At 36.6% G+C, this 26,251-nt stretch overlaps 1 protein-coding gene across 8 annotated transcripts in view; it reads right to left on the reverse strand.

Moving 5' to 3' along the window:
* Nucleotides 1-16,076: 16,076 nt before the first annotated feature.
* kdm6a (lysine (K)-specific demethylase 6A) overlaps nucleotides 16,077-26,251 on the reverse strand; it is a 317,187-nt gene continuing 307,012 nt past the window's right edge. For all 8 annotated transcript variants that reach the window (XM_069889290.1, XM_069889289.1, XM_069889297.1 and 5 more), the window contains 5 exons: nucleotides 23,527-23,714; nucleotides 23,010-23,151; nucleotides 19,445-19,571; nucleotides 18,145-18,315; nucleotides 16,077-16,938 (listed from right to left, as the gene is read on the reverse strand). In XM_069889290.1, coding sequence (XP_069745391.1) covers nucleotides 16,909-16,938; nucleotides 18,145-18,315; nucleotides 19,445-19,571; nucleotides 23,010-23,151; nucleotides 23,527-23,714 — 658 coding nt within the window. In that variant the 3' untranslated portion in view covers nucleotides 16,077-16,908. The remainder of the gene's footprint in view (nucleotides 16,939-18,144; nucleotides 18,316-19,444; nucleotides 19,572-23,009; nucleotides 23,152-23,526; nucleotides 23,715-26,251) is intronic.

The following is a 26,251-nucleotide window of genomic DNA, read 5'->3' on the forward strand; positions in this document are numbered from 1 at the left end:
TGCATAATTTAATTTTTTGACAGACAACATGGACTGCCCAAGGGTTCATGACACCTAAGTACCAAAATTAATCTACAAAACCCATACAGTCTTTAAGGGTAGGACGAAACAGAGCACCTGGAAGAAACCCACACAGACATGGAGAGAACGTTAATAACTCTTTAGAGACAGCGCCAGATTTGAACCTAGGTCTCTGGCACTAATAGTGTTATGCTGATCATTCCATCATACAATGAAGTTTTTAGCGTGAGATTTCTGTACAACATTTTGTTTGAGATCCCTGCAAAGTTTAAGTCACTGAATGATGATGCTGGGTATAATATTCTAACATTTTTCAAAATCTATTTTTGATAGGAAATAGAATCAGAGGTGATGCATTTTGGGAAGTTAAACCAAGGCAGGACATAAACAGTGAATCACAAAACCCTGTGTAATGATATTGAACAGAGAAACCTTTGGATACAAGTACCTAGGCCCTTGAAAATATCAGCACAGGTGAGCAGAGTAGCAAAGGTGATATATGGCATGCTTGTCTTCATTGGCTAGGGCATTGGATACAAGAGTTAGGATGCATGTTACAGCTGGACAAAATGCTGCACTTGAAGTATTATGTGCAGTTGTGATTTCTACACAACAGGAAGTATATAAGGAAGCCTCAGAATGTTCTGAAAAGACGGGGCACAGGAGGGGAACGGGTTAACGAGGAACAGGGCATGGGGCAACAAGGAATGGGGAACAGGGCAATGAGGAATGGGGCACAGGGGACAACGAGGAATGGGGAATGGAGGCAATGAGGAACGGTAAACAGAACAATGAGGAACAGGAAACAGGGTATAGACGACACTTAACTTATTCTAATATCCTAATTTGAAAGTATCATCTTCAAAAGTGTGACCTGCAATATCCCAAATTTAGATCTTTTCAATCCAATAAATCCAACTCTGTGGCTGTTTAAAAAAAAATTTGCAAGGATGCTGCCTAGATTAAGGAGTTACAAAGTGAGATGGGATAGGCTTGGTCTGCTTTCCTTGGAGCAGAGGAGTCTAAGAGACAAGATGACAAGCAACCTCAAGCAACTGGCAAAAAAATTGCAGAAAATAAATAGATAAAAAATACAAAAGTATGAGGCGCATAAATAGGGGGGAAAACCAATGTTTCCCATGGTAGGTATGTGTAAAATTGAAGGCAGAGGCTTAAGCTGAGATGGAGGTGGTTTAAAGATGATATGAACACAAGAATTAGGTGCAAGAATAGGCCATATGGCCCATCGAGCCTGCTCCACTTCTCAATATGACCACGGTCAATTTTGCCGTGGTCTCAGCTCCACTTCTTTACCTGTTGAACCCTTAATTACCTACAGTGCAAAATCCATCTGTGCCTTAAATCGACTTAATGAGATAGCCTAACCTCCACTGCTTCAATGGGCAGAAAATTCCATAAATTCTATACTTTATCAGCAGTTCCTCCTCAGCTATTTTAAAACCACCCATCCCAAGTCCTGAGGCTATATCTCCTAGTTGTAGTCTCATCTTCCAAAATAAACAACTCGCTGCTTCTATCTCATCTATTCCCTTCATTGTTTCTATCAGATCCACCCTTCTAAATTCCCATGAGGATAGTCCCAGGCTACTCAATCTCTCCTCATATGCCAACCTTCTCTTTTCCAGGAAAGAGTGTATGAGTCCCTTCTTGATAACCCACTACACCTGCAAACAATTAATGTACATGATCTCATGGATATATTTTTCACATCAGAGGTGGTGGTGGAAGCAAAAACATTTTAGAAGCATTTAGATTGGTACATGAACAAGGTGTAGAGGCATATAGAATTAATGCAGGCAATTATGATGAATGCAGATAGGCCTGATGGTCAGCATAGACAGAGTGGGCTAAAGGGCCTGCTTCTGTACAATTCTGTGACACTTGTGAAGTGCTTAAAGTGGAACAAAAACATTGTAAAACAATCCAATCAATTTCAGTTTCCACAAGAGAAGCTGAAATTCCAGTGGCCTCCAATGCACATGAAGAACTATGGACATTAAGGGAAACACAAAAAAAGATAAGGTTCCTGAGGTTTAGGCATTTGTTCTTTAAAAAAAAATCAAAGGCATACTACTCAAGAAGGAACTTGCTTGGAGTTCCTGTCCCAAATAGTAATTTGGTTTCTATTCTGCAACTCTCAATTGAAACTGGCTACCTAACAGGGTTCATCATTTGTTGGGTGTTGTGTATACACTGTGATAAAACATTTGGGCTCAGATTAGGTCAGACTATCTCCATTTCTTTGTTCTTGCCTGTCAAGGTGTCCAGCTTCACCATACATGAGTGTGTCCCTGTTACACAACCATGATAGTTAAGTCAGACACAAAGTGAGCAACAAACAATCTGGCTAGGAGTGGTTCTGAAACAGCTGCAGTTGAGTGGGTCTAAATTTTATGCCAAGTGGACCTTCAATCTAAATCTCTCGAAAGAGTAGGACACCATTTGTACCTAGAGCAAAGGTGCAAAGTAAAGCAGTACCCTTTTATAAACCTCATTGCACAGCTCATCTACTGCTCCATGAATCTTAAAGACATGGGATCTTCAGACCCATAAACAAAGATGGACAAAATTGCTGCTACTGCTGCAGGTAAAATTGTTCAGATATTCTCTCCGCTATTCAAGAACATGAAAGTTGGGACATTGAATGGAGATTTATCTGACATTTCTTTTGCTAAACTTTTCTACATTTGATACATGGACAATAGAACCCAGCTTCACCTAGTCTGGAATCTTTCCCATTTATTCTGGTCACCTCACCTCTCTGGAGCTCATCAGATATGTTCTCAAAAGCTCCTTACCCAAAAATAGTTTAAAACACATGCTGAGCAAGCAAACAAACAAATCAACAACTCAAACAAGAAAATCATTGAAATAACTTTAAAAACTCAGAAATCCTGGAGGAACTCAGCTGGTCTCACAGTGTCACAGCATCTGCAGACATTTGTGTTTCACTCCATTGAAATAGCTGTTCCTTGCCGACTTTAAAAAAAAAACCCTCATATTAAGGAACGGCTGCCACTTCCACGTTCATATGATGATGCACTTTTACTCAACCAATGACTTGTATTGCCTCATCCAAAAGGAGTATCCTTTATTAGAAAACCTTGTGACCTGTTCTGAAGAAATGTCACAAGATCAGGACCGTAGGAATTTCTTGATATATGAATGGAAGTGTCTTTGCAGAGTCAGTTCTCCATGTTGTACTTGGGATTGCATCATGGGAACCTCCACTCATCATCTCAACAATCAAATCCTTAATGATCTCTATACCTGTCAGATTGTGGCCATCTCATTAGTATGAGCAAGGAAGGCTGTAATGTCACATAATTTCCCAACATTTGTATTGGAACTGTACAATTCTTAATTCTCCCCAAGTACTTGGGTGCAGGCTAATAATCCTTAAGACAAGATGCTTATAAAATTATTGTTCAAATATCAAGAATTCATATGATCCTGTCCTCAGGCCAGTCCCAAGATAAATTGCTCTGGGTCAAATGACATTGTGGTTTGCATCAAGCACAGGTGTTGTCCAAATTAATTGAAATTTGTCTACACCTTCCAGAATCTTTCAATTGAAGAAAAAAAGACCCCATGCACAACTGGTATCTCATTATCTAAACACAACAAAGGCAACTCAACATTCACAGTATATGTGTGTTGCTACCAATGTATTTAATGCTTAGGTCCTTATTAATGCTTAACATGGTGGTAAGTTGCTGCAAAAGACTGTTAAGCCATTTCAGTTAAGAATAAATCCAATTAATGCAAACATGCAGTCACATAGGTGAGACCAATTAAGGAGGGCAGGAGTCCATCCCAAACCAATTGTGTTTTTACAGCAATCCAATAAACTTATTGGTCAGAAAAACAAACAACACATAACAACCAAACTTGCCAACTTTCATGACAAGATTTGAATACTCATTAACCTCTGAAATAGTGAATCTGCTAATACTATAAAGTATGCAGAGCCATTTATAGGAATTTTATCCTTGTACTCTTTGGGTTTTAGTGCAACGTGCAATTATTAACACAGGTAAACAAAATATTTTTCTCATCACATGAAAGCTCCATTTCTCTTCCTTGATATTGTTGTTATGTTCCCAGACTCCAGATCCTCAGATTTTATTCATACAAGGCAAACATAGATGCCTTTATCAGGTTAAATATGCATTATTTTCACATCAGAGAAATTCACTCAGTGAGAACTCATTCCCAAATTCACTACTCATTGACTCTATCTCATTAGATTGCTCTACAAAGAACGAGCAAAGATATGATTTAAACAGGTTCTCTCAGAGTTCCAACAATTCTTTCTATGATCACTTTGTGAAAAAAGGCAAAGGTGGACAGCTCCATTATGAACAAATTACATGGATATGGCATTTAACCAGCTGCTCCATATGTACAACATGGTACTAGTTAGGCGTAAGTACAATTAACTAATGCATTTTTGTCAAAGATAAATATGCCTTTTGATCAAACAAAGTTACAGTTAAAGAATAGAAAAACATTTTGCTCTAAATCTTTTTAGAGCATTAGGTGTGGCACTACCGAAGGATTGCTTTAAAATCCAATTTTCTTTGTTCATGTAGATTTTTTATCTTTTTTCAAATATACTATAATCAAGCAGAAAGGTGTTGTTTACCTTGCAAATTGTAAGGTTTTGGTTTGAAACCCCACACAAGTTGTGCAGTTGTCACACATTGCCAGGAGGTGGTGCAAAAGAAAGCAAATTACATTTCCGTTGCCTGCAGAACCCATTGTAATTTAAACCTTCATGTGCCAATTGATGATTTTGAAATCTCATTTAAAGAAAACAACCTTTGAAAGAGAAAATGCATCATAGCTTTCAATTACAGATACATGTCATGGCCATATATAGAGAATGGAGCAGTATAACATGAGATCAGGCTCTTCAGCCAAAGTCTGGCCTGAACATACCAAATTAAAATAAATCCTCCTGTTTAAATTGGCATCATGTTCAGTGGAGACATTGTGGATTAGCGGGTCTGTTCCCGTACTATAGAGTTTGATGTTGTATGTAAATAGCTATGGTGAGCCTCCATCTGATTGAAATTTATTATTTTTTTTTAAACTTTATTTAAGATTTTATAACATGAATAACATATAGGATTACATTAAAAAAAATTAAGAATAAAATAATAAAATTACAATACAGTATCAGTAATCTAAATAAACTATACACTCCCCAATAATTATTACACATTAATAACCCAACTCAAATTAGTCCAACCCCCCCTTTCCCCCAAAATAAAGAGTGAAGAATTAATAAAGTTAATAATATATGTGAGAAAAAAAACCCACTTACAAAAAAAACCAAAAACATAACTGATTAAAATACTAACAAAAAGAAAAGTAATTAATACTAAAATATCAGACTTAAAAAACATATTTAAATCAAACTTAAATGCATATATTTAACAAATGGAGTTAAGATGAAACATATATTTAACTCAAACTTAATATAAAAAATTAGTAAAGTTAGTAACATTATCTATCAAAAATTCTTAAACAATAATCAATTCTTTAAAAAAATTGTAGCATGAAAAAAAAGATGAAAAAAAAACTTTCTCTATAGAGAATCCTTCACCAAATATCAACTAACTTCACATCTATCATCATATTAGTCACATAAACCACCATCTTAAAACAAAATTCAAACCTCTTTAAGCATTGTACAATTCAATTTTAGTACTCTTCCACCATTTTTCCCTTTTACTCTTGAATAGTTATCCAATAAAAGCTCCAATACCACATTTAAATATCCCCAATCATTACGTTAAAATTCAGATATCCAAATAATAAAAACACATCTACAACGAAATCTATATCTTCAACAAATGGAGAATAAACCACAAACAAAATTCAAGCCTCATTAAGAATTGTACAATTCAATTTATAACTTTCACCATTATTCCCTTCGTTCTATAACTAAAATAGCAAAATAATATACACCAGAATTACCACTCCTTTCATCTCAAAGTTAAAGAAAAAATATAAAAAAAATTATCCATCCCATTCACATTTAAATTTCAAATATTCCTTATCTACTGAATAAACTTTACAAAAAAAACCACATCAATTTTTAGTTTTTTAAACAATCAAATACTTTCTTATGCCTTTTTTTTATAAACAAACAAAAAAACCCTTCACTCTTTAATCTAATAATACAAAAAAAAGGGGGAAAAAACGGGTAGGAGGTTAAAAATACCCCCTCCCATCTAAACCGCGCAATGCGGTAACTCCCAAAAAAAAATGGGTGTGAGATAACTCACACGTAGCGGATGACTTTCAGGAAATAGTGCCTATCCAGTTCTCTCCCCCAACTCTCACTTCATCTTAAACTACCATCATCATTATTTAATATCCCTTTTTTAAAAAAAAAATTAGAAAAAAAAAGGGACAACTCTACTTTTAATCAGCTCCAACTGCCGAGTCACCATTACAACCATTCCTTCTTGGAGCACGGCTCTTTTCTTCCATCTTCTCCTTAGAGATCGCGGCGGACTATGTCTCTGTTGAAACTGAGTAATTGGCAGCTCTTGAGCAAATGCTATAGCTTCCTTTGGAGAATCAAAGAACTTTGGTTGGCAACCATCTTGAAAAACCTTCAAAACAGGTGGATATCTAAGGGTTGCCTTGTAACCTCTCTTCCACAACAACTCTTTAGCAGGATTGAATTCCTGTCGTTGGAACATAACTTCTTGACTCAAATCCGCATAGAAGAAAACTCGATTATTTTGAATCATCAAGGGTGATTTTCTCTGTTGTGCATTTCTAATAGCCACTCGTAAAATTATTTCTCTGTCGTAATAATTCAAGCAATGAACCAAAACAGGTCTTGGACTTTGACCTGAAATAGGTCTTCTACGCAAGGCTCTGTGAGCACGTTACAGTATTATACCTTCCGGGAAATGTTCTTGACCCAGCACTTGCAGAATCCATTCAGTAAAAAATTTTCTTGGGTCTGGTCCCTCCATACCTTCCGGCAAACCAATAATCTTTATATTGTTCCATCTGTATTGGTTTTCCAAATAATCAATCTTTTTCACCAAATTTTTATTTTGAGTTTGTAAGTCTTCGACCATTTTGATCACATCAAAAACTTGATCCCGTATTTCGTCTATATCTTCTTCACACGAATTAAATTTATCTCTCACTTCAAGCTTAAAAACTCCAAACTCAGCCATCTGTTGAGAATGTATTTTCACCAGAGTATTAAACCTAGTACCAAGTTCAGTCATAATCTTGGATAATCCCTGCATTGTATAAGATAATTTAGATTCAAGATTCACAAAAATCTTTTCAATTGGAAGAGATTTTGGCTCAACAGATTCCTGCTTCTTCTGCATAACCAAAGGATCTTCTGTTCCTTCCTTCATTCTGGTTGCCTTCCTTGTAGTATGACTGCGTGTGGAAACCCCAGCCACAGCCTCTCCAGCAGTGACTGGAGGACGCTGGCCGGCGTTTTCCCCAGTCCATAATGTATTAAGTTCTCCCAGTACATCAAGTTGTATAAGTTCTTCTATCTCAAGAGATGCAGTTTGCAGCACCACCTCTACAGTTGACAAATGCCTTTGAGTAACTCTTTGTTCTAAAGGCTGTTTGGCGCCCTCTTTAGGGGGCTCTACCGATGTAACATAGAGCTCTTCATCCGAACACTGTACCTCTCTCCTGGGATCCATTTCCCGCTGAGTCCCTGTGTCTTTCCTGTAGGTAGGCTCCAAAACTTGAACTTTTGGAAAATGTAGTTTTTTGATGATCTGTTGTCGTTTTTTTGTTGCTCTTTTCCACCAATTGTACCATCATAAGTTAAATTAACAGCACTGAACTTATCTAAACTTTTAAAGAATTTTAACAGGCATTTCTAGACAAAACAATAAGATAGAGTCAGGAGAGGACTGGAAGGCACGTCTGATCCTTACGCCATCTTGCCATGCCCCTCTGATTGAAATTTATGATGAAATTTCTTTCAAACAAGTTGCTCTATATTCTTTCCCAAATCGTATTTCAAAATATGCTTAAAGACACACTGGCATATAATCTGATGCTTCAATTCACATACAATTCCACAATGGAGTCATATAGTTTAGAAGCACCCAGCCACATCCACATTAACCAATAGGCACCCATATATATCCCATCAACCAGCACTCGGCCATTGCCTCAGATGCCAAGTAATTTAAGTGCTCGTTTGCGACTCAGCTTCCACTACTCTTTCAGGCAGTGCATTCCAATTACTCTCTCTGGGTGAAAACGGTCCCCCTCAGGATCCCATATTTCAATTGTTCCCTCTTAACTCCATCAAGTTGGCGTAACATAGTTCTAAAAATGAAAGTCAAAATGCACATTTTCTTTATATCATGATTTAATGTAGAACTTTCATCAAAATAATTAAAACAAGTAACAAGCAAATGTAATGATGAAAAGGGCTCGTCCACAGCTCAGCAGAACTGCACTATTTAGATAAGGAAGAGATTATGTAGTTAAAAATCATCTTGTGACTTTGAAACTGTCACCGCGCATATTGATAGACAAAATCTGATATTGCCATGTTCTTTTCTAAACCTAATAGCCTGTCAACCCTGGCTACTCAGACAAAAACAGTCACCCCCGGATGTTGATGAGGGCACTGTTTGGAACCAATGAAGTTTTACACTAAAGCAGTTGAATATTTCTCGAAACAAAACAAACTGAAGATCTCAGCAGGGTCAAGCAGCATCTATGGAGGCAAAGGGATGGTCAATGCTTCAGCTCAAGATCCTGCATCAGGGCTGAAAGCATAGGCAGAAGGGAGAGTAGGCAAAGAGTAGATGGAACCAGTTAAGGGAAAGACGATGGGCAGAATATAAACTTTTACTTGAGTTCTTTGGTACCTTTGCTCATCTTGAAAAAAAAAGGCATACTTTTACCAAAGATGGAGATTCACAAAGATGTCTTCAATAAGAAGTAAAACACAAAAGTCTGCCGAACCTCCAATAAACATCTTAAATAAGACTTGGCCTTCAGCTATGGCAGCATTCCAATAATAGACATAAAATACAGGCTTGTGTAGCACATTTTGTAGCAGGTGACCTTGTACAGCTGGAATCAGCCACTATGTTGTCATTGTTCTTGCATATTACATCAAACAAGCTATTTACCTCAGGTTTCAAAACCAGTATTTATTCTCACATGAGCATCCTCCTTCCTATTAAAATAGCACCAATTTGAGTACTTTCAATATTTCTTTCATGTGACAGAACGTTGTTCTCAGTTGAATTACAATGACTTTACTCCGTTCTTTATCATATTTATGTCCTCTAATTTTTAGTTCCTCTATCTTCAATCTTCTACAAAATGAATGATCCATCCTTTACACCAGTTGAATGAGAAAAAAAGTTTATTTTGGAACATTCTATTGCAGGAGAGAAAATAACATGCAATGGGAACAGTTTAACCAACTAGTTTGTAAAACCATTCAAGGTACCAATCCACATTTGAAACTATTCATTTCAAAACTTCACTTCAACCTATTTTGGCATAAAGGAAACAAGAACTTATCACACCATAGACACGTTCTCTTCTCCCTCTTTAACAGTGTAAAAGCACACACCAACAGGCTAAGATGGTTTTCTTCTCTGTAGTCATCAGGCTCCTTAATAAACCCCCCAACAGTGTTAAGCACTGCCCTTGTTTGGTACTAACTGATCTTCCTTTAATTCTAATCCTATACTCTGTATATTGTTCTCTTGACATGGCTGTATGAATGTTAAAGATAACCTGTTTGCAGAGGAACCCTTCTCATGGCACCAGGCATTTTGTGACAAATTAACTAAAAAGCAAATGAGGGGTGATTATTTCCAGCTCATTTCAAGTGAAATTATGCAGGCCTAATAAACCAATTATTAATGACAATTTTATCATTAAAAAAACTTAAATCATTATCATATTTATGATCGAAGTCATTGGGCATCAAGGACGACTCCACATCAGAGCTTGAAATTAGCTATCTGGTTTACGAATCTAGTGCCAACATGGGAGCAGTATAGCCACCCACCTGTGATGGTGAGAACAATTTCAGAGGGTTCAAGAAGTAGCAAGTCCTGGACACGGTTTATTAACAATGGTCTTTATTTAAATGCAGGGGAAATTCACAACAGGGAACATACTCACACACACAAATCATACATGTCCAACATTGGTTAATCACTGACAATCATGCCTCCCGATAAAGCACTGATAATGGCAACTCCAGATCGTGAAGTGAGGGTTAAACAAAAAGTATACCCCCCCCCCCCCTCTCAAACTAGCAGGCATGGCACTAAAAGGTTCAAATCTGGTTACAATTTACAACAGGTGAGACACATTTCCCCCAGATGCATACCACAAACAGTCCCCACCCTGCACTGACACACTTCACAACTGATTCTTCAGCATCATCATGGCTTGCAACCTGGATTGGACTCCTCACCATCACCCATGACTCACAACCTGGAGAGGAGCACAGGGAATGTCTCAAGGCCAAGTGACCCACTCCACTCCATGTGGTGAGCTTTACATTGCAGCCAGCTAGAGGGGCTGGCCCAGATGTGCCGACATTACCTGCAGGAACCAATTGCGTGGAGCTTCACCGGTTGGTGAATCTCTGAAAGACCACTCTGCAACTGTTATCATCAAACTTGTCCTTCTTGGAAATGATCATAATTATGGCACACCATGATTCCCTAATATATCCTCTTCTTCCCAAATGTGGATGATGAGAACAAATTCCCAAGGTTCATTCTACACTATCTCCATCTCTCAAATATAGCAAAAGGACAGTGGCAATTTGAAAATATCATCTTCCATAAACTCTTCTCTTTGCTATACACATTCAGTGTTTCGTATTCTAAGAGTGCAGTCATCATAAGATACAGCAACATCTCAAAGGTATTTGCGAAAAGGACAATATAAGTTTCCCTCTCAATGACATTTTTAAACAAGAATTCTTTAGATCATTTTTTTAGCTCAAAAATTGCTAGTTCCCAAGGTATGTCGTTTCAACACAAATTTGAAGCCTATTGAACAAGACTTGCACTACTCATTGTAAAGACCATTTTTGCACATGAACCTATGACTGAGAGAGCAGTTATTTGCTCAAAGAGCCCAAAATAAATAGTAAAAACAGATGCTGGAGGAACTCAGCAGGATATATACTATTTAGGGCCTGAGCTCCTCCCCCTGCTCTTTTTCTTTCTTTCTCCCCAGCCTTTTAATTCAGGCACCTGCCTTCTTTTTACTCACACCTTGAAAAAGGGCTCAAACCCAAAATGTCAGCTACATATTTTTATTTCCTCTGGATGCTGCGAGACCTGCTGATTTCCTCCAGCCTTTCTATTTTTTTCAACAATCATCACCGGCAAACTTTCATGTTTCAGTCAAACACAGAAAGAATATTTATTTTTGATGCCTTAAAATGATTGTTGATGGATCGAAGGACTGGAGTGCACAAACAGTGCAAAGTTTCAAGCTGCAGTACACATTTGGAACGTAAATGTAATGCACAGCAAAACTGAGGCCTTTCCTTGTGCAGCACCTACAGACGTTTAACAGCATTTTGATGGTGAGAATTGACATGTCCATGAGTTTCTCATATGGAGAAGAAACAAAGTTGAATTTGTTGCTGAGAAGATGGAGAGAGAACACTGTCAACTATCTAGACAAGTTAGGAGGCAAGCTTTCCCTTCTTCCTTCTGGGGAATGATTATCTATTGACTCTAGAAAGCTTCATGACTATTAAACAAGAAAATCTGCACAGCATTCTTTATGCACCAAAGATAAATGTTCTTAACTAAAGTTGCAGGCCAGACTATAGAGATCAGTCTCTTCTCTTAGAACAACTTTGCTGAGCACCCTGGCTCTGTCTGCTGCAATAGCAAGGACCTTCCAGAGGCCTACCCACTTCAATTCCACACCCCATTGTCACATTGACATGTTTCTCCAACCTCATATTGGAGGAACATATTGTATTCTTTCTTTGTCAGCTTCCAACCAGATGGCATCAATATCTACTTCTCCATTTTCCGTTGAATTGATGCCGAGGTAGAGATTGATCAATATTCAGAGCTTTCTCTATTGCCAGGGTAACACCAATGATTGATCTAGAAACACAAACTCATCACATTCATAAACGATCAAGTTAGACAAATTCTTCAAATCTTAAATAAATGAAAAACCAAATATCATGTGCAATTCGATACAGTAATAAAGAAAATAGGTTTTGCATGTGCAATTCTGGTTAATGCACAAACAACAGTGCCAATAGAAAAGCAGAATATTTGACATTTAATAGTCTCCACTGTGCAGAAATTGCAACAAAAAAACTTGCTGACTGAAGACATGATATTAAAATGAACAAGTTTTGGATTTGTTGAGCACAGTGCAAACAAGATCCAGAGCACTGTAAAGCCAACATCCACTTGATTTCCTATAAAAGAGAAAAATAACTCATGAAATTCAATCTAACAACATGATATGGAGGATTAATATTCAAGCTATTAGGTTGCTATAACATTTGCTTGGATCATCTGAAATCATCAAAAGGAACCAGGTTAGACATCATGCAAACAGGTGTCAAATTATCTCCATCACTTTATCAATGTAATGGTAAAATTGAAATAACTTCTATGAATTATCAGGTCTTCAGGCACTTCAAAGTGTAATGAAAAAAACAATAGATGTGGAGACACAAAAAGAAATGAGGAGCTTTCCCCAAAAGTCTATAGTGGCATAAAACATTCCATCACAACCTCCAAAACTGCCACCTTCTACAATCAGTGAGATTAAATTGATACCACATGACCAAACATTTTAGCCATATGGTCTTCAGACTTCAGTGCAGCAGACATTGAGATATCCAGGTACAAAGCGGCACTTGACTTCAGAGGAAAATAAACTTTTACATAAAAATAATGCAGAATGTTTGCTTCTTTTCCTAAAATTTGACCATATATTGCAAGGATAAAGTCTCCCATGCTCATCTGGATGACAAAATTCAATCCTTTTAATTTCTATGGTATTATTCTAGATAAGAAAGGGCTTCAAAAGTGCCTCAACTCTCAGATTTCAGACCTACATTAGCAGTGCTACAAACATTTGAGCCAATGGAAATATCTTAATGCATCTTCAACTAGTGAAACTTGCATGATTTGTAACCATTGTAATGGATGGTCTGGAATGCTGCAACTGAATTTCAACTACTGATCTTTCATAAGCCCCTTTTCTGCTGGTACCCTGTCCCGGAATTTATTGGGACAGGGTCCAGTGGAAAAGGGACACTGTCCAAACACCGGCGTATTTCACACCAAGGATTAACCTCTTCTACTCCTACTCATATCCCTGATGTTTGCTGAAGCCGGCGTGATGATAAAACCAGTGGAAAAAGGACAGCAGAAAGTCACCTGTTTCCAATTGAAGGTAGAACACTCCGATCCCCGGGGATGAGTTGTGTTCAGTGGAAAAGCAATTAGCGACCCAGTTAAGCATGGCCCAGAGGAAATGACACAAAGGGCTTCCTATCCCGGGACTCAGCACAGTCAACTAACTAGGATGCCAGTGAAAAAGAGGCTATAGTTTCATATGTTGAGGTTAATGGTGGCAGTCAGAATAAACGCATATGAGTACTTTCTCGACATCAGGCTAAACATACAGAAGATATACTGCAGGTTAATGAATACCAACAATAAGAATGAAAATGTAAAGGTTCCATTATTGTCACATACTACATTTAGAATGTAACATACTTAAAATTCTTTAACTTTTTGTCTACTGTAAGGCAGACAGAGAATCATCACTTTGTCCAGCGCCACTCATACCATCCAAACTAAAATTTTCACCTTGAAAAAGAATTTTGAAAATTTCAGTGGGTTAATAGCTAGTTAAATCCTAAATATTATATATATTTCAATGCAATCACAAACTTAAATAACTCCCGTAAAAATAAATTATTGTCTCAAAATTCATTAGCACCAGAGATGATGGGCTTTAAGTTAGGGAGACCAATGGAAGAATTACTTTTTCTTTGCTATATCAGAGGTTATACAATCTAATCCTTAAGGAAGCATTTGTGATTTTTAAGTTTAAATAAAATAAATAGGGAAATAATATTTCCACTGGTTTAGTAAAACAAATGGTTAGAAAGTTAATAATAGAAATAAGGAAAACATATCCATTATTAATTTTAAAAAATCATTTCCTCACTGCACATATCTAGGCCAAATATAATTTTTCATATTGCAAAATTCTAGAACCTCCAGTTGAATATGAATAAAGAATTTTGAATACTGCAATGTAAGGAGTTGTAGAATTTGCAATTTATTAATCGTTAATACTGTACTATTTTTAAATTTAATAATTCCATGCTTTACCATTATGTTTTATAAATTGAATGTGAATCAAATTGTTACATAAACAAATGGAAAAATGCCAAATAGGCTTGCAACCACAAAACTTGATGACACAATAATTTAATACAAGTGCTATAACAATTGAACCACAGGGTAAAAGTTGGGAAACAATCTTGAATCTCTGATGTTAATGAAAGAATATTTTACCTTTTCAAGCAATTAGATAACCTAACGTGGAAGTTGGAATTGTTAAATAAGAAGGTAGTTAAGTGACAGGATTTGACATGTGGGGCCTGGATCTGAATATATTGTACAAGCACAACCGTATTTTGGTACTGCTGCTCTATTGGGGTATGACAAACTGGTACTTATTCAAAATATAATTGTTGTAAAACTAGGCATATAGTGGTATGTACCATCAACCCTGGTAAAAATGACAAATAGCTTGATACATGTGAACCAATATCCCACTGGCAAAATAGAGGAATCTCAAGAAGTGAGCATTGTAAATCCAAATCCTCTGGTAGCAATACACACCAGACCACCAAAAGTTAAAAATCATTCCTTCCTTTTGTATTGATGCAGCAATAGCGACTTGAATTTCATCCTGGATTTAAAATCAAGAGCAAGAAATGAATTTCTCTGAGTCAGTAATTCTCTAATTTTTCTTTCTTTTATCTTTCATTTTCCAAATGATCATATCTTTTTCTTTTAATCAAGCCAAAAACATTTGTTTATTGCCCCTTTTTTTTTGCATATGGCACTAAAGCACTATTTCTGATGGTACTTTAAACTTCAGCTTGGATAAGGCTAACAGTAGTAGTTTGGACCATCAGAAGACAATAGCCTGACAAAGTCTAATGTGGTAATTTTAGCACCACTCCCTGTACTTTTGTTTTTATTATTGCATTACCTCCTGCTCTTAAGTATGAGTTAAGTTGCTTGAACATCACACAAACAAAGCTTTTCACTTATTTTGGTACACTTGGTGATAAACAATTCAACTCTTGGCAATTAGGATCTATGTGGTAAATTCAATTATCCTACCATCTATTCCCAAATATCATTTAATAACCTTAGAACATAAACAAAAATATTATTGTGAATTTGCATCTTTTTAAAATCAAAATCAAATATTTTCTAAGGTTTACGTAATCTGGGAAATAAATATTTTCACAAATTGATTACAGCTTTAAAAAAATTAGTCAAACTTGCAACTTTTTTTAAAACCTCCCACTTTAACGGGGGAAAATAAACATAAATCAGCTTCCAAAATAGATGATAAAATGTTAACTTTTGAGCATTACTGCATGAAATCACAGGCTCTGTTGTAACAGCATTCCATGGAGCTAAGATAATTCTGAAGATAAGTAAACTTTAATACGTCTAATTTTTAAAAAAAACTTGGTTTTCGTTTTAAAATTACTTTGAATTCAATTGCAAGAACATGCTTTTTTTCTCAACCTGGAATACAGTAGCTCCCTTCATGAAACAGTTTCTACCGGCAGTGGGTAATATCTGAGAAGCACACATTATAGGCCAACACATAACATATATGATAACAAAGGAAACCTTACCCTGAGTTTATGTAATTTAGTTATGAAAAAAGCTTCCCTGAATATAAACTGTTAAAAGCTTCAAAGATTACAATGCTCAACAATTTTTATTTCATACATAGAAAACGTATTAGGAGTAGTGTTTGAAATGACAGAACTCCATAAAATTTTAATGGCAGGTATTCTGGGGGGAAAAAAATAACAGCATTCCATCCACAAATATTTTCAAGGAATAAATATGCATTTATAAATAGTGTAAATTTACATCAAGATTAGAAACAAAAAAAAATCACAAGTCCAAAGTTTATTCCTTAGTCTATGTGCAACCCATTTATCTGTGACTTGGCTGATAACTTTATCTAGGAACTGGAACAAATTTAAACATCATGGCTTCAAAATAACAAGACAGATAAACATAAAAGCAGTAAAAAAAAATCTCTCTCATCTAACTTTTCACATTACAAAATTTTCTTAATAGATGTTGCCCTCAAGAGAGACTTAAAATTCCTAACTACCATACAAAAATGACCAGCTAAGCTAGTACTTTTAAGGGAAAATCTGAATGAAAAAAGATGATGAAACCAATTCATCAGCCCAAGACAGAGTAATATAAAAAGAATGTCTTCAAGTCAGTAGTCTTTGTGTATGTTGCCAGTTTTTCTCTGATATATACAAAATATGAAAAGTTATTTATAGGTATAGCTAATCCAGCTTTACTTGAATTTATTTATCCTGGAAGAGGAGCATTTTTCTCCTGTCCAGTACTGTTGACACTCCGCACTTGGAAGGTTGCATAGACACACAGTTTTCAGTCAGTAGCCACATGGGATAGCCAAAAATCAGTGGTGTAACATTGTGGAAGTTGATGTCACATCCTGAATAGCAATGATGTTTTGCTAGCTGTCCATAAAACAATACTGTCAAGATGAGGATGAAGGCAGTGGAGGGGCCTGAAACAGAAATAACGGATTTGAAACAAGAATAAATTCCTAAGCACCATGATCCTTAACTCTATAGTTCGTTAAGGCTTCAATGGAAGCACCTTTCAAATCATTCAAATATATCCATGGCTTGCTAATGAGAATGAGAGGAATGCTCATTTCTGTTGAATTAACCCAAATTAAACAAACAGCAGTGGGCTAAGTTTTGCTGCAGAGCCGCAAGGAAAAACAGAGTGAGATTTAGGCTCCAGCAGGAAATGGCGTGGCATTGAATGAGAAGAGTAAAGGAAACTCGTGGTTTTCTGAAGCTAACCATTATTCAGCAATCCATATTTATGGTGTATATACAAAAGTTGTGCGTCCATGAGAAATTTAAATTTTAGCCAAGGATCCAAAAAATGTAAAAGTAAAAACAAATAGAAAGCTGTTAAATAATCATGTATAGCTACTTCTTAAACATTCTAAACCATCTTGTCATCTTTCTACAAAATGGTCTCTATTTTCTGGTTGGTAATCTTGATCTGTGAAATTCTGTTCATTAGCACAAAAAATGCTATTCAGTGCCAACATTGATCATTTCTCCATTTAGAGTTGTGCACTTTTTTTCCTCATAGCTTTCTTTTAATGCAACAAGATTATGCCATTTTGTTCATTAACTTCAAAGAAGCTAACCAAATTCCAACATCCATGATCAAGTAGTCCTTATTCTATTGAGCATTAACTGTAAACATAATGAGCAAAAGACAAGAGCAGAAATAGGCTAATCAGCCCATTGAGTCTGCCCCACCATTTAATTATGAGCTGATCCATTTTCCCACTCAGCCCTTCTGACCAGCTTTTGGCTCACAACCATTGATGCCCTGGCTAATCAAGAACCTATGAATCTCTGCGTTAAATACAACCAACGACTTGGAACAAGCCATTCATTTGGGATTTTCTTCTATTCGACATTGGGGACGGAGGGAAAGAACACTTTTCAATAATCTATGATGAGAATCCTGATAAGAGTCCCTCTTGCCAAGGGTACTGATTCAGTACAAGGGTACTGATTTGAACTGCAGCATTTCCAAATATTAATTAACAATACAGAAATGAACCAGATTCCTTTCTAATCTGCATAGCCCAGACAACAATTACAATGCTAGATTAACTGAGCTTTACAGTTAATAAAGAACACCTTCTGAATGTATTGATCATGATATTGAATTAACTTACTAATGTGAACTGGTCATAGATTTGCATCAGGTCCTCCATTCTGTATTGTTCCAGCACAACAAAATTGTCAAGGTTTCCACTGGCTTTACGAGCACAGTCCTGGCAATGCACTACATAGGTCTTCCGTGAGTTACTCTCATTGGTAACAAAAAGTAGATCAAAAACTTCCACCTATTATACAGACGTAAATGTTAGCACACAAATCTCCACAAATGAGCAATGAATCATTGGAACCAGTCAAGGCAAGGTGAACTGATTCATTCAAATTTTCAGTAAATAACTTGTGGTAAATTATAGGGATAATTAGTTAGATAGATGACAATAAAGGAATCTTGAGAATAACTTATTGCAAGTATGCAAGGCATGGTAACACTGGTTCCTCTCCAAACCTGTTATAGTCACTCCAACTCTCTGTTGGAGAGCAATCTCATAGCACTTAGAGCACATAAGTGCTTTGATTCCATAACGGTGGACAGAACAGATCTTGGTCTTCTGGCATTTCCTATTATCATAATCTCCTGATGTCCACGTTTATATTTCTCCCTCAACCAACAATGACTTTAAGAGATTAAGGAGTAATTTACCTCATTGCCGTTTTGTGGCGAAAGCTAATTTGGGATATGCTCAAGTAAGATACTTTATAAATGCAGGTCCTTTGTTCCTTTATTTTAGAGGTTAGATATAACCAGTTTGGTAGTTGTAAATTTCATATTGATTCAGGAGGAAGAGACTTGCGATAAATTAAGAGACAAAATGGGCGTATTTATTGCTAAGTAACAGAAGTTGAAAAGATACTCCAATATCCAGAACTGGCGATTATATTTCTTAAGATAATTAAATCATTATGATTTGGTGCCTATATCAAATGAAAAATTATAGGACCATTGTAAAATGTTTGGGAAGTTAAATATGAACTTAGATTTTGTTGCTAACAAAATTTTTTAAATTTTCCCACAGGATCAGACCATTACCAGAAGCAATTTTACCATCATTAATAGCAGCTTCTCATTCTCATAATATGCTTGCTTGATACCATTTTAAATTCCCCACCTGCCATTGTGGGGTTGAATTAAATCCAGACAGCTGGAATCCTAGCTCATTATGTTACTGTGACCCTTTAATTCAACCATACATTCTCAACAATATTCACATAAAGTTATCAATGTAAAAATGCATTTTTGTTAAAGGATGATGGGGTGAAAAGTAAAGAAAAACAAATTATAATAGCAACCAATTTTATCTTGGTCAATAACTGAAAAACAATGAATTCTTGGTTACCATCATCATTCCTTGTACTGACCTCACAAATGCTGCAGTAGTGCGCAGGTTCCTCTTTCGTATGGCCATGCCATACAATCTCTTTGCCTGCACTAATGAGACCTTCCCTCAACATTTGGCATTGCTTGAGTGTTCTCAGCAGGCAGTATCTGAAGAAAGACATCAACACATTTGAGGCTTTTAACTTCAGCAAAATGCACCTTCCAACAATTTTTTTAAAAAATTGATACGCTCATACTGGAAACTCCAAAAAATACCATTTAAAAAAAAAGCACCCAGAGGAAAACCACGCAGACATGGAAAGAATGTACAAACTCCTTACAGGCAGTGCCGGATTTGAACCCAAGTTCAAATAGCATTCCGTTAACTGCTACACTAACTGTGCATCACAATCTCTCCTCAGATGATTAGCACCAAATATGACTCGACAAAAATTGATATCTCAGCAGTTTGTTTGTTGATACCATGACAAATTTAGGAAAGCAGAGTGAGCAATTAGTTACTTGTCAGATTAAGTTGATATTAGGGAAAATCAGAAAGGAAAAGCTGAAAAGGCAGTGATTCAGGCCAGGACAATGTGCAGAACTTGAGCAAAACAAAATTGAAAAGATTGAACACTTTACAAGATGCTTTTATATAATGCTTAGAGAGGAGGAGATTGCCGAAGATCAGTGAAATAACTGGGATTTAAATACAAAATTTAATGTGAAAATGTTTTAGAGGAATAAAAGCAAAAAAGTTACCAAACACAAGATTTGATAGTGAACGAATGCAAGTTAAAACTCTTATAGTTCTGGACATAGAAATCTTCACAAAACATTGAATATTTAATTTGGAAATGGCTACGGCATGGACGATGGGTCAATGTTTATTTGAATTACCACAGCAGATAAAAAACCTAGAAAGAGTTGAAGCTTGAGACAAACCATCACTAAGAATGGAAATTTGCTTCCTGCAGAGGGTGAGGGAGGGGGAAAAAAAAACAAACCTTGCAGCACAAGATGGGGAATGGTTGTGTATGAGCAGTTTTAACTAAAAGCATCGTCAGAATGGGTGGACCAACGTCCTCAAAGAGCACTAGACATTAACATGCGGTCTGAGCGTAAAGGGCTTCTACTTGTTGAATTTATATTTTGGAACTCCATATTTCAGCAAGATATTTTGTGGAATGACCTGCCACCTGATGTGGCAAATGCAGGCTCACTGCTAAGTTTTAAGAATAAATTGGATAAATACATGGATGGGAGAGATCTGGAGGGTTATGGAATGGGTGCAGATCAGTGGGACTAGCGGAATTATGTTTCGGCACAGAATAGAAAGGCTGAATGGCCTGTTTTCTGTGTATTGTTCTAAGGTTCGAGAGATAAGAATGATTTAACAGAGGATCAACTTACAATAGATTACAGAAATAAGTTGCAGGAGGGGGACCTGGACAGTGCAAGGCACGTAATATTTGAGGATGGGAAGCTAGGTAAGAAGTGGTTCTGATATTGATGTTCTCGCTGAAATAGGGGACAACCCAACTTCAAGAAACTACAAAGTAGAAAGGGTCTGGGTAATGATGAAAAAATAGTGAGGACATGTGGGAGTGGTGCATTGGCATCCGAACAATAACCACGGAATATAAAGAAAGAAAGTTATATTGAGCAGAAGGGTATAATTACAAACATTGGGAATTTTTATCCAAGTGTAGACTAGTAATACGAGATGGACAAAGAACGCCTTGGTAAGGAGTTTATGGAATGTATTCAGAATAGTTTCTTGGAAGATCAGGCTTGGAAGACAACCAGCAGCAGGCTATACTAAATTAAGTACTATACAATAGAAAAGGATCAATTAATTACCTCACCTTGAAGATGCCCCCAGCTAACTTTTAATATGATTGAATTTTGCACTCCATTTGAGAAAGAGAAAAAGGGTACCACACAGTACTTTAAATAAAGTGAACCAGTAGGACATGAAAGTATGATTCGCTTTAATAAATTAGCAAATTAAATTAAGGAATCTGTCAGTCGAAATGCAATGGCACTTGAGTGACCTTTCAGAATGCACAAATGCACATAATAAATGCAGTCCACCAATTCCAAGGAACAGAGCCACAATTTCAAGTTAATTATAGCACAGTGTTGAATAGCAGGTCACATGATGGGTAATCCTCAGAAAAGCAATCAATGACTGAAAGATTAATAAGGAAGAAAACATTATTGCACTCAAAAATCCCAATCAACCTACAGTGAGCAAATTGACAAAGTCTCTGGGCCCTGATGGATTTCATCCTTGAGCTAGCCAACGTATTAATATCAACTTTCCAAATTACTTTGTTGGTTGAAGGCCAAGTATCTGAAGTTATCTAAATAGATAGTTTGAAAAACTGAGCTGCAGAGGATCTGGGTGTCCTTGTGCATGACTTAAAAATTTGCTTGTATGCAGGCACGGTTCACAATGAACAAAGCAAGCAAACTGTGAAGGGATTAGAATATTTAAAAAAAGGCAGGATAAGTGCTTCAAGGCCAATGATAAGATGAGATTTTAAAAAAATGTACAATATCAATCGTCAGATTCAAGGAAGGATGTTAATGCAGGGGACTGAGAGTGTAGGGGGACAAGAAAAACAGTGCATGTTGGGGTCAAGCCCAATACACAAACGTGCTGGGGTAACTCAGGCACTGATAAGAAGCAAAGGGTACCCGGCATTTTGGGCCTGAGCCCACGTATAAAATATATTTTTTTTGAATTTAAAAAAAAAGGATGTTAATGCAGGTCAGATAACGCTCACTGGATAGCCTCTCGACATTACGAATAGGCTTATTGCATGAGAGAAGATTGGACCAAGCTTGTGACTTGAGAAACAAGAAAGGGTGGATGGAAAGAAAACATTTCCTCTTGTGGAAGCATCTAGAACTGCTCAAAATAAGGGGTCACTCATTTAAGACAGATGAGGCACTTTTTTCTCTCAGTGGGCAAATATTTGGAATTACTTCTCTCAAACAGCAGTGGGAGAAAGATTAATGCATGTAAATTGGAATGCCAAATCAAAGTTATAATAAGACTAACTGTGATCTTTTTAAGTGGCTTGTCTAATTCCTGTCTTGATGCAGATTCAATAAAATGTTTTTATAGTTTAAAAAAAACTATAACATGATATTGTTATGCATCATTTAACATATCTGTGCAACACAACAGAAATGCATTATTGTTTGTTTTCAATCTGTTAATAATCTTAATCACTTCATTAAAACAAAAAAACCCAGAATGTTGCATGATATAAAATGTGAACACAGCACAAGAAATAAATCAGATTTTAAATCATCTTTCATTATTTGAATTACAGATCTGTCTCCAAAGTTGCACTATAACAAAGAATATTTTAATATCAAGAAAAACTTTCTTAAATTTTGAACAAAAATACACGTCAATAAAATGCCTGGGAGATAACTTTATTGTATAATGCTTGTAAAACATGCCCACAGTAAGAAAGAAAGAGTGTGTGTGTATAGAGAGGGAGGGAGGGAGGGAGACTATTTAGAAAGTTTCAAACATTTGAAGTCATACTAAAACAATCCATTACTCGTGGATTCAACACTCACTTGATCATTTCAAAAAGCTTTGGATCAGACACCTTGATGTTACGTGCCATGTTCCAGGACAGATGAATCATGGGAACAATTGACTTCACACTCTGCAACTTGTTCCATTCGTATCGTTCTACTGCCAGCTTATATTGATTGGCTGTGAAGTACAGAGTTTTTAGTTCAAAAGTCAAAGCCCTCAATGAAACAGAGATAACCATTCGCTCTTCTGGCAATTACTGGTTTGCTCCAGACATTTTTGTCTGTTTATTACAAACATTTTCCAATTTCCCACATTAATAATATACTTTATAAAATATTAAGAGAACAGAGGTAGCACAACAGGTTATAACACTTTATTTCAAATTTTATTCTTAAAGTGCTATTCTAGAATCAGTTAAAAAAAAATCTAAAATGAAATTTTTCTTGAGAATATTTTTTTCTTGTGAACTACTTCTATAATCCTGCAAATAATTCAGATACATTATTAAGTTATGAATGGAATGCATTGATATGGCAATGGCAATCATGGTACCTGTTAGAGGGCCGACATTCCAAGCAATGTTGTTGCACCATCCAATGGCCTGAACCCAGTGCACTGTACCAGCATTTATCCATACTAGATCTCCTGGACGCTGAATGAAGCGATAAACTGGTACATTAGCTTCGTAAAGATCCTCTAAATTCGGCCACCATGAGCCCATCAAAAAATTTATGTTATTCCTGGCAAGGAAAATACATACACCATTATTGTACCCTGCAGCTTCAAAATGTTCTAATTTCCCTCTCTTCATTTTCATTTCTCCTATTTGTCTTCTTCAGTCAGATTAACTGCAATTGATAATTTTTGCTTTTTCTCAGCTGATGTTGCCAGCATTTAAGAATCAGTCTTTTTTTTTTGATCTCTATACTATCATAGAGACTGTTGTTGTTCTCTCCAGTTTCGCTTTTTCTGCAATTTGAAACATATTTAAGTTGTTTTCTTGGTTCTGATGAAAGGTCATCAACCTGAAATGCTAACTTTGTTTCTTTCCTTACATCAGTGCCTCTCCTCAGATATAGAGCATTTAATAGGGTGTTTACAGCATTCCATTTTATTTTTGAAAAGGTGAAGTCAAGTTGCTTTTATCTTAACTGGGAACATTAAGTAGCAACTTTGGATGTGTTGAAAAATTCAAAGGCTGAAGCAGAATAGGGAGAAAGAAAGGGCCATTTCAACAACCAAAGGGTAAACCAGATGGGAGAAAACTGATAAAATTAAAAGACAGGAGAAACCTTCTTGCATCAACAGTTGTGCAGCTGCAGTAAATAGGATAACAGCGATGCAGTTGCTGCACTAAAGGGTTGCACAGCAGCTCCGTGAGTAGAGATAGTATCACACACAGAGCTGGAGACTGACGTTCAATCCCAACCTTGGGAGTCTCACTCTGGAGTTGACATGTTCTCCCTGTGACCACATGGGTTCCTCCAGGTGGTCTGGTTTCTTCCTGCATCCTAAAACTCCTAAAACAACACTACGGTAGTTTGCAACCCCATTGCATGAAGGGTGCATTTTCCATTGTTAGGTCACCCACACCATGTTCCTTTCCTGTTCTCTCTCTTTGTTCAACATTTTCCTTTCACTCCCTCCCTCATCCCCATTTAACCTTGATATGTTACTTTGAACCACCTGGCTCCATCTGCTCATCACTATCCAACTGGGTTTCTATTCCCTTGGCCTACCTTTCCTATCCCCTCCCCTATCTACTTCCATCTGTGCATAAAACCCTCTTCTACTAGTCTTGACCTTCCTTCTCCTCCTTACCTACCCCGCTCCATCTACCAATCATCCCATCTTGCGAATCACCCATCTTCTAATGTCTTAACCCACACTCTCATCGCTGTATACTAGCTTCTATCCCCCTACAAGCTCAGCTCTGAAGCTTGGTTTTGACTGGAAACATAAAAGCCACCACATAAAAACAGACCATCCATTTGCTTCCTGAGATGCTGCTTGATCGAATGGGTTCTTCCAGCAGGTTCCAGCACACGCAGTCCCATGCGCCTCCAAAAGGCATGCAGATTGGGAGGTTAATTCTCCACAGTAAATAGCCCCCTGTAGAAAGGTGAGGAAATGACCCCGTGGGTGGCTGGTGAGAATATGGGGAGAATAAAAAAGGGACTCAATGGCATAAGGGCCTGTTTGCATCTCTCTAGGACTCTATTTGACAAGAGGCTAGATAAATGGCTGAAGGTCTGCAAATAAAACAATGAAAGAACAAAGTTGATACACTGGTCTGATGATCAAACACGGTGGACTCATTGGCACTAAATTGTCTGTGATTGTTTTGCAATATCAGTGAAAATCTATAAATAAAGGCCTTATTTCATGGCTTTGTAATTTACTGTATTGTATTAAACTGATCAATTAAAGTTGGCAAAATCATCTACTGACACGAGGGCAACAAAGCAGGATTAAGCGCACAATTCAAGAAAAAGCAAACTAGGTTTGAGGTGTGAGTCACAAAATATTTTGCGTTAATCAGAAAGAATGGTTTAAAAGAATAAAACTTGACTTTTATGTCACAATAAGACAAACTATATTGGAGAAAGCCAAACAAAAACATTACAAGCAGGAATGAAAAACACGAAGCATGTGAAAAGGAAGCATGAGATTTTAATGTTTCCATGTAATTTTAATTGGGCCTATATTAATATAATTTCTAAATGTGGTGGATTCTAGTTAGTGCAATTTTAATTTTGTTACTGATGGATGTGACTAACAAGACAAACTGGACCTTAATTATACAAAATAAGAAAAAAAAACCAAGATATTTTCAATTCAGGACAGCTTGCAATTAGTAAGTTTTCCATGTGTCTGCGTGCCCGTGATCTTCCAGGCAGTTCAGACATTTGGGAAATGCTGGTGATAGAGCCACAGTAAGCTGCTTCAGGGCACCTTATGGATATTATTCGCTACAGTCGTGTTGCACAGTGAAGAGATGTGCAAGACTTGAGAAATTTTGCATGTCCCAGGCTGCTTATCAGATGTTAACATGCAAATAGAACAGATTCCTAATTTGTACTCTGTAAAAAGTAGTAAATCTTTGTGGGATCTATTAAGTAACTCAACATAAAACATTAAGCATGAAACTACACTTATGGCCAGTGTTTGAAAGTTGGTGCTATTAAATTTTGACCATTGATGGCACAAAAGATATTTACGATGGATGACTTGTGGAGAGCAATGCCATTTAATAGGAACTAGTTTTATTATCTTT

This window comes from Narcine bancroftii, chromosome 7, assembly GCF_036971445.1.
Source record: "Narcine bancroftii isolate sNarBan1 chromosome 7, sNarBan1.hap1, whole genome shotgun sequence".
In the NCBI taxonomy this organism is placed as follows: Eukaryota; Metazoa; Chordata; class Chondrichthyes; order Torpediniformes; family Narcinidae; genus Narcine; species Narcine bancroftii.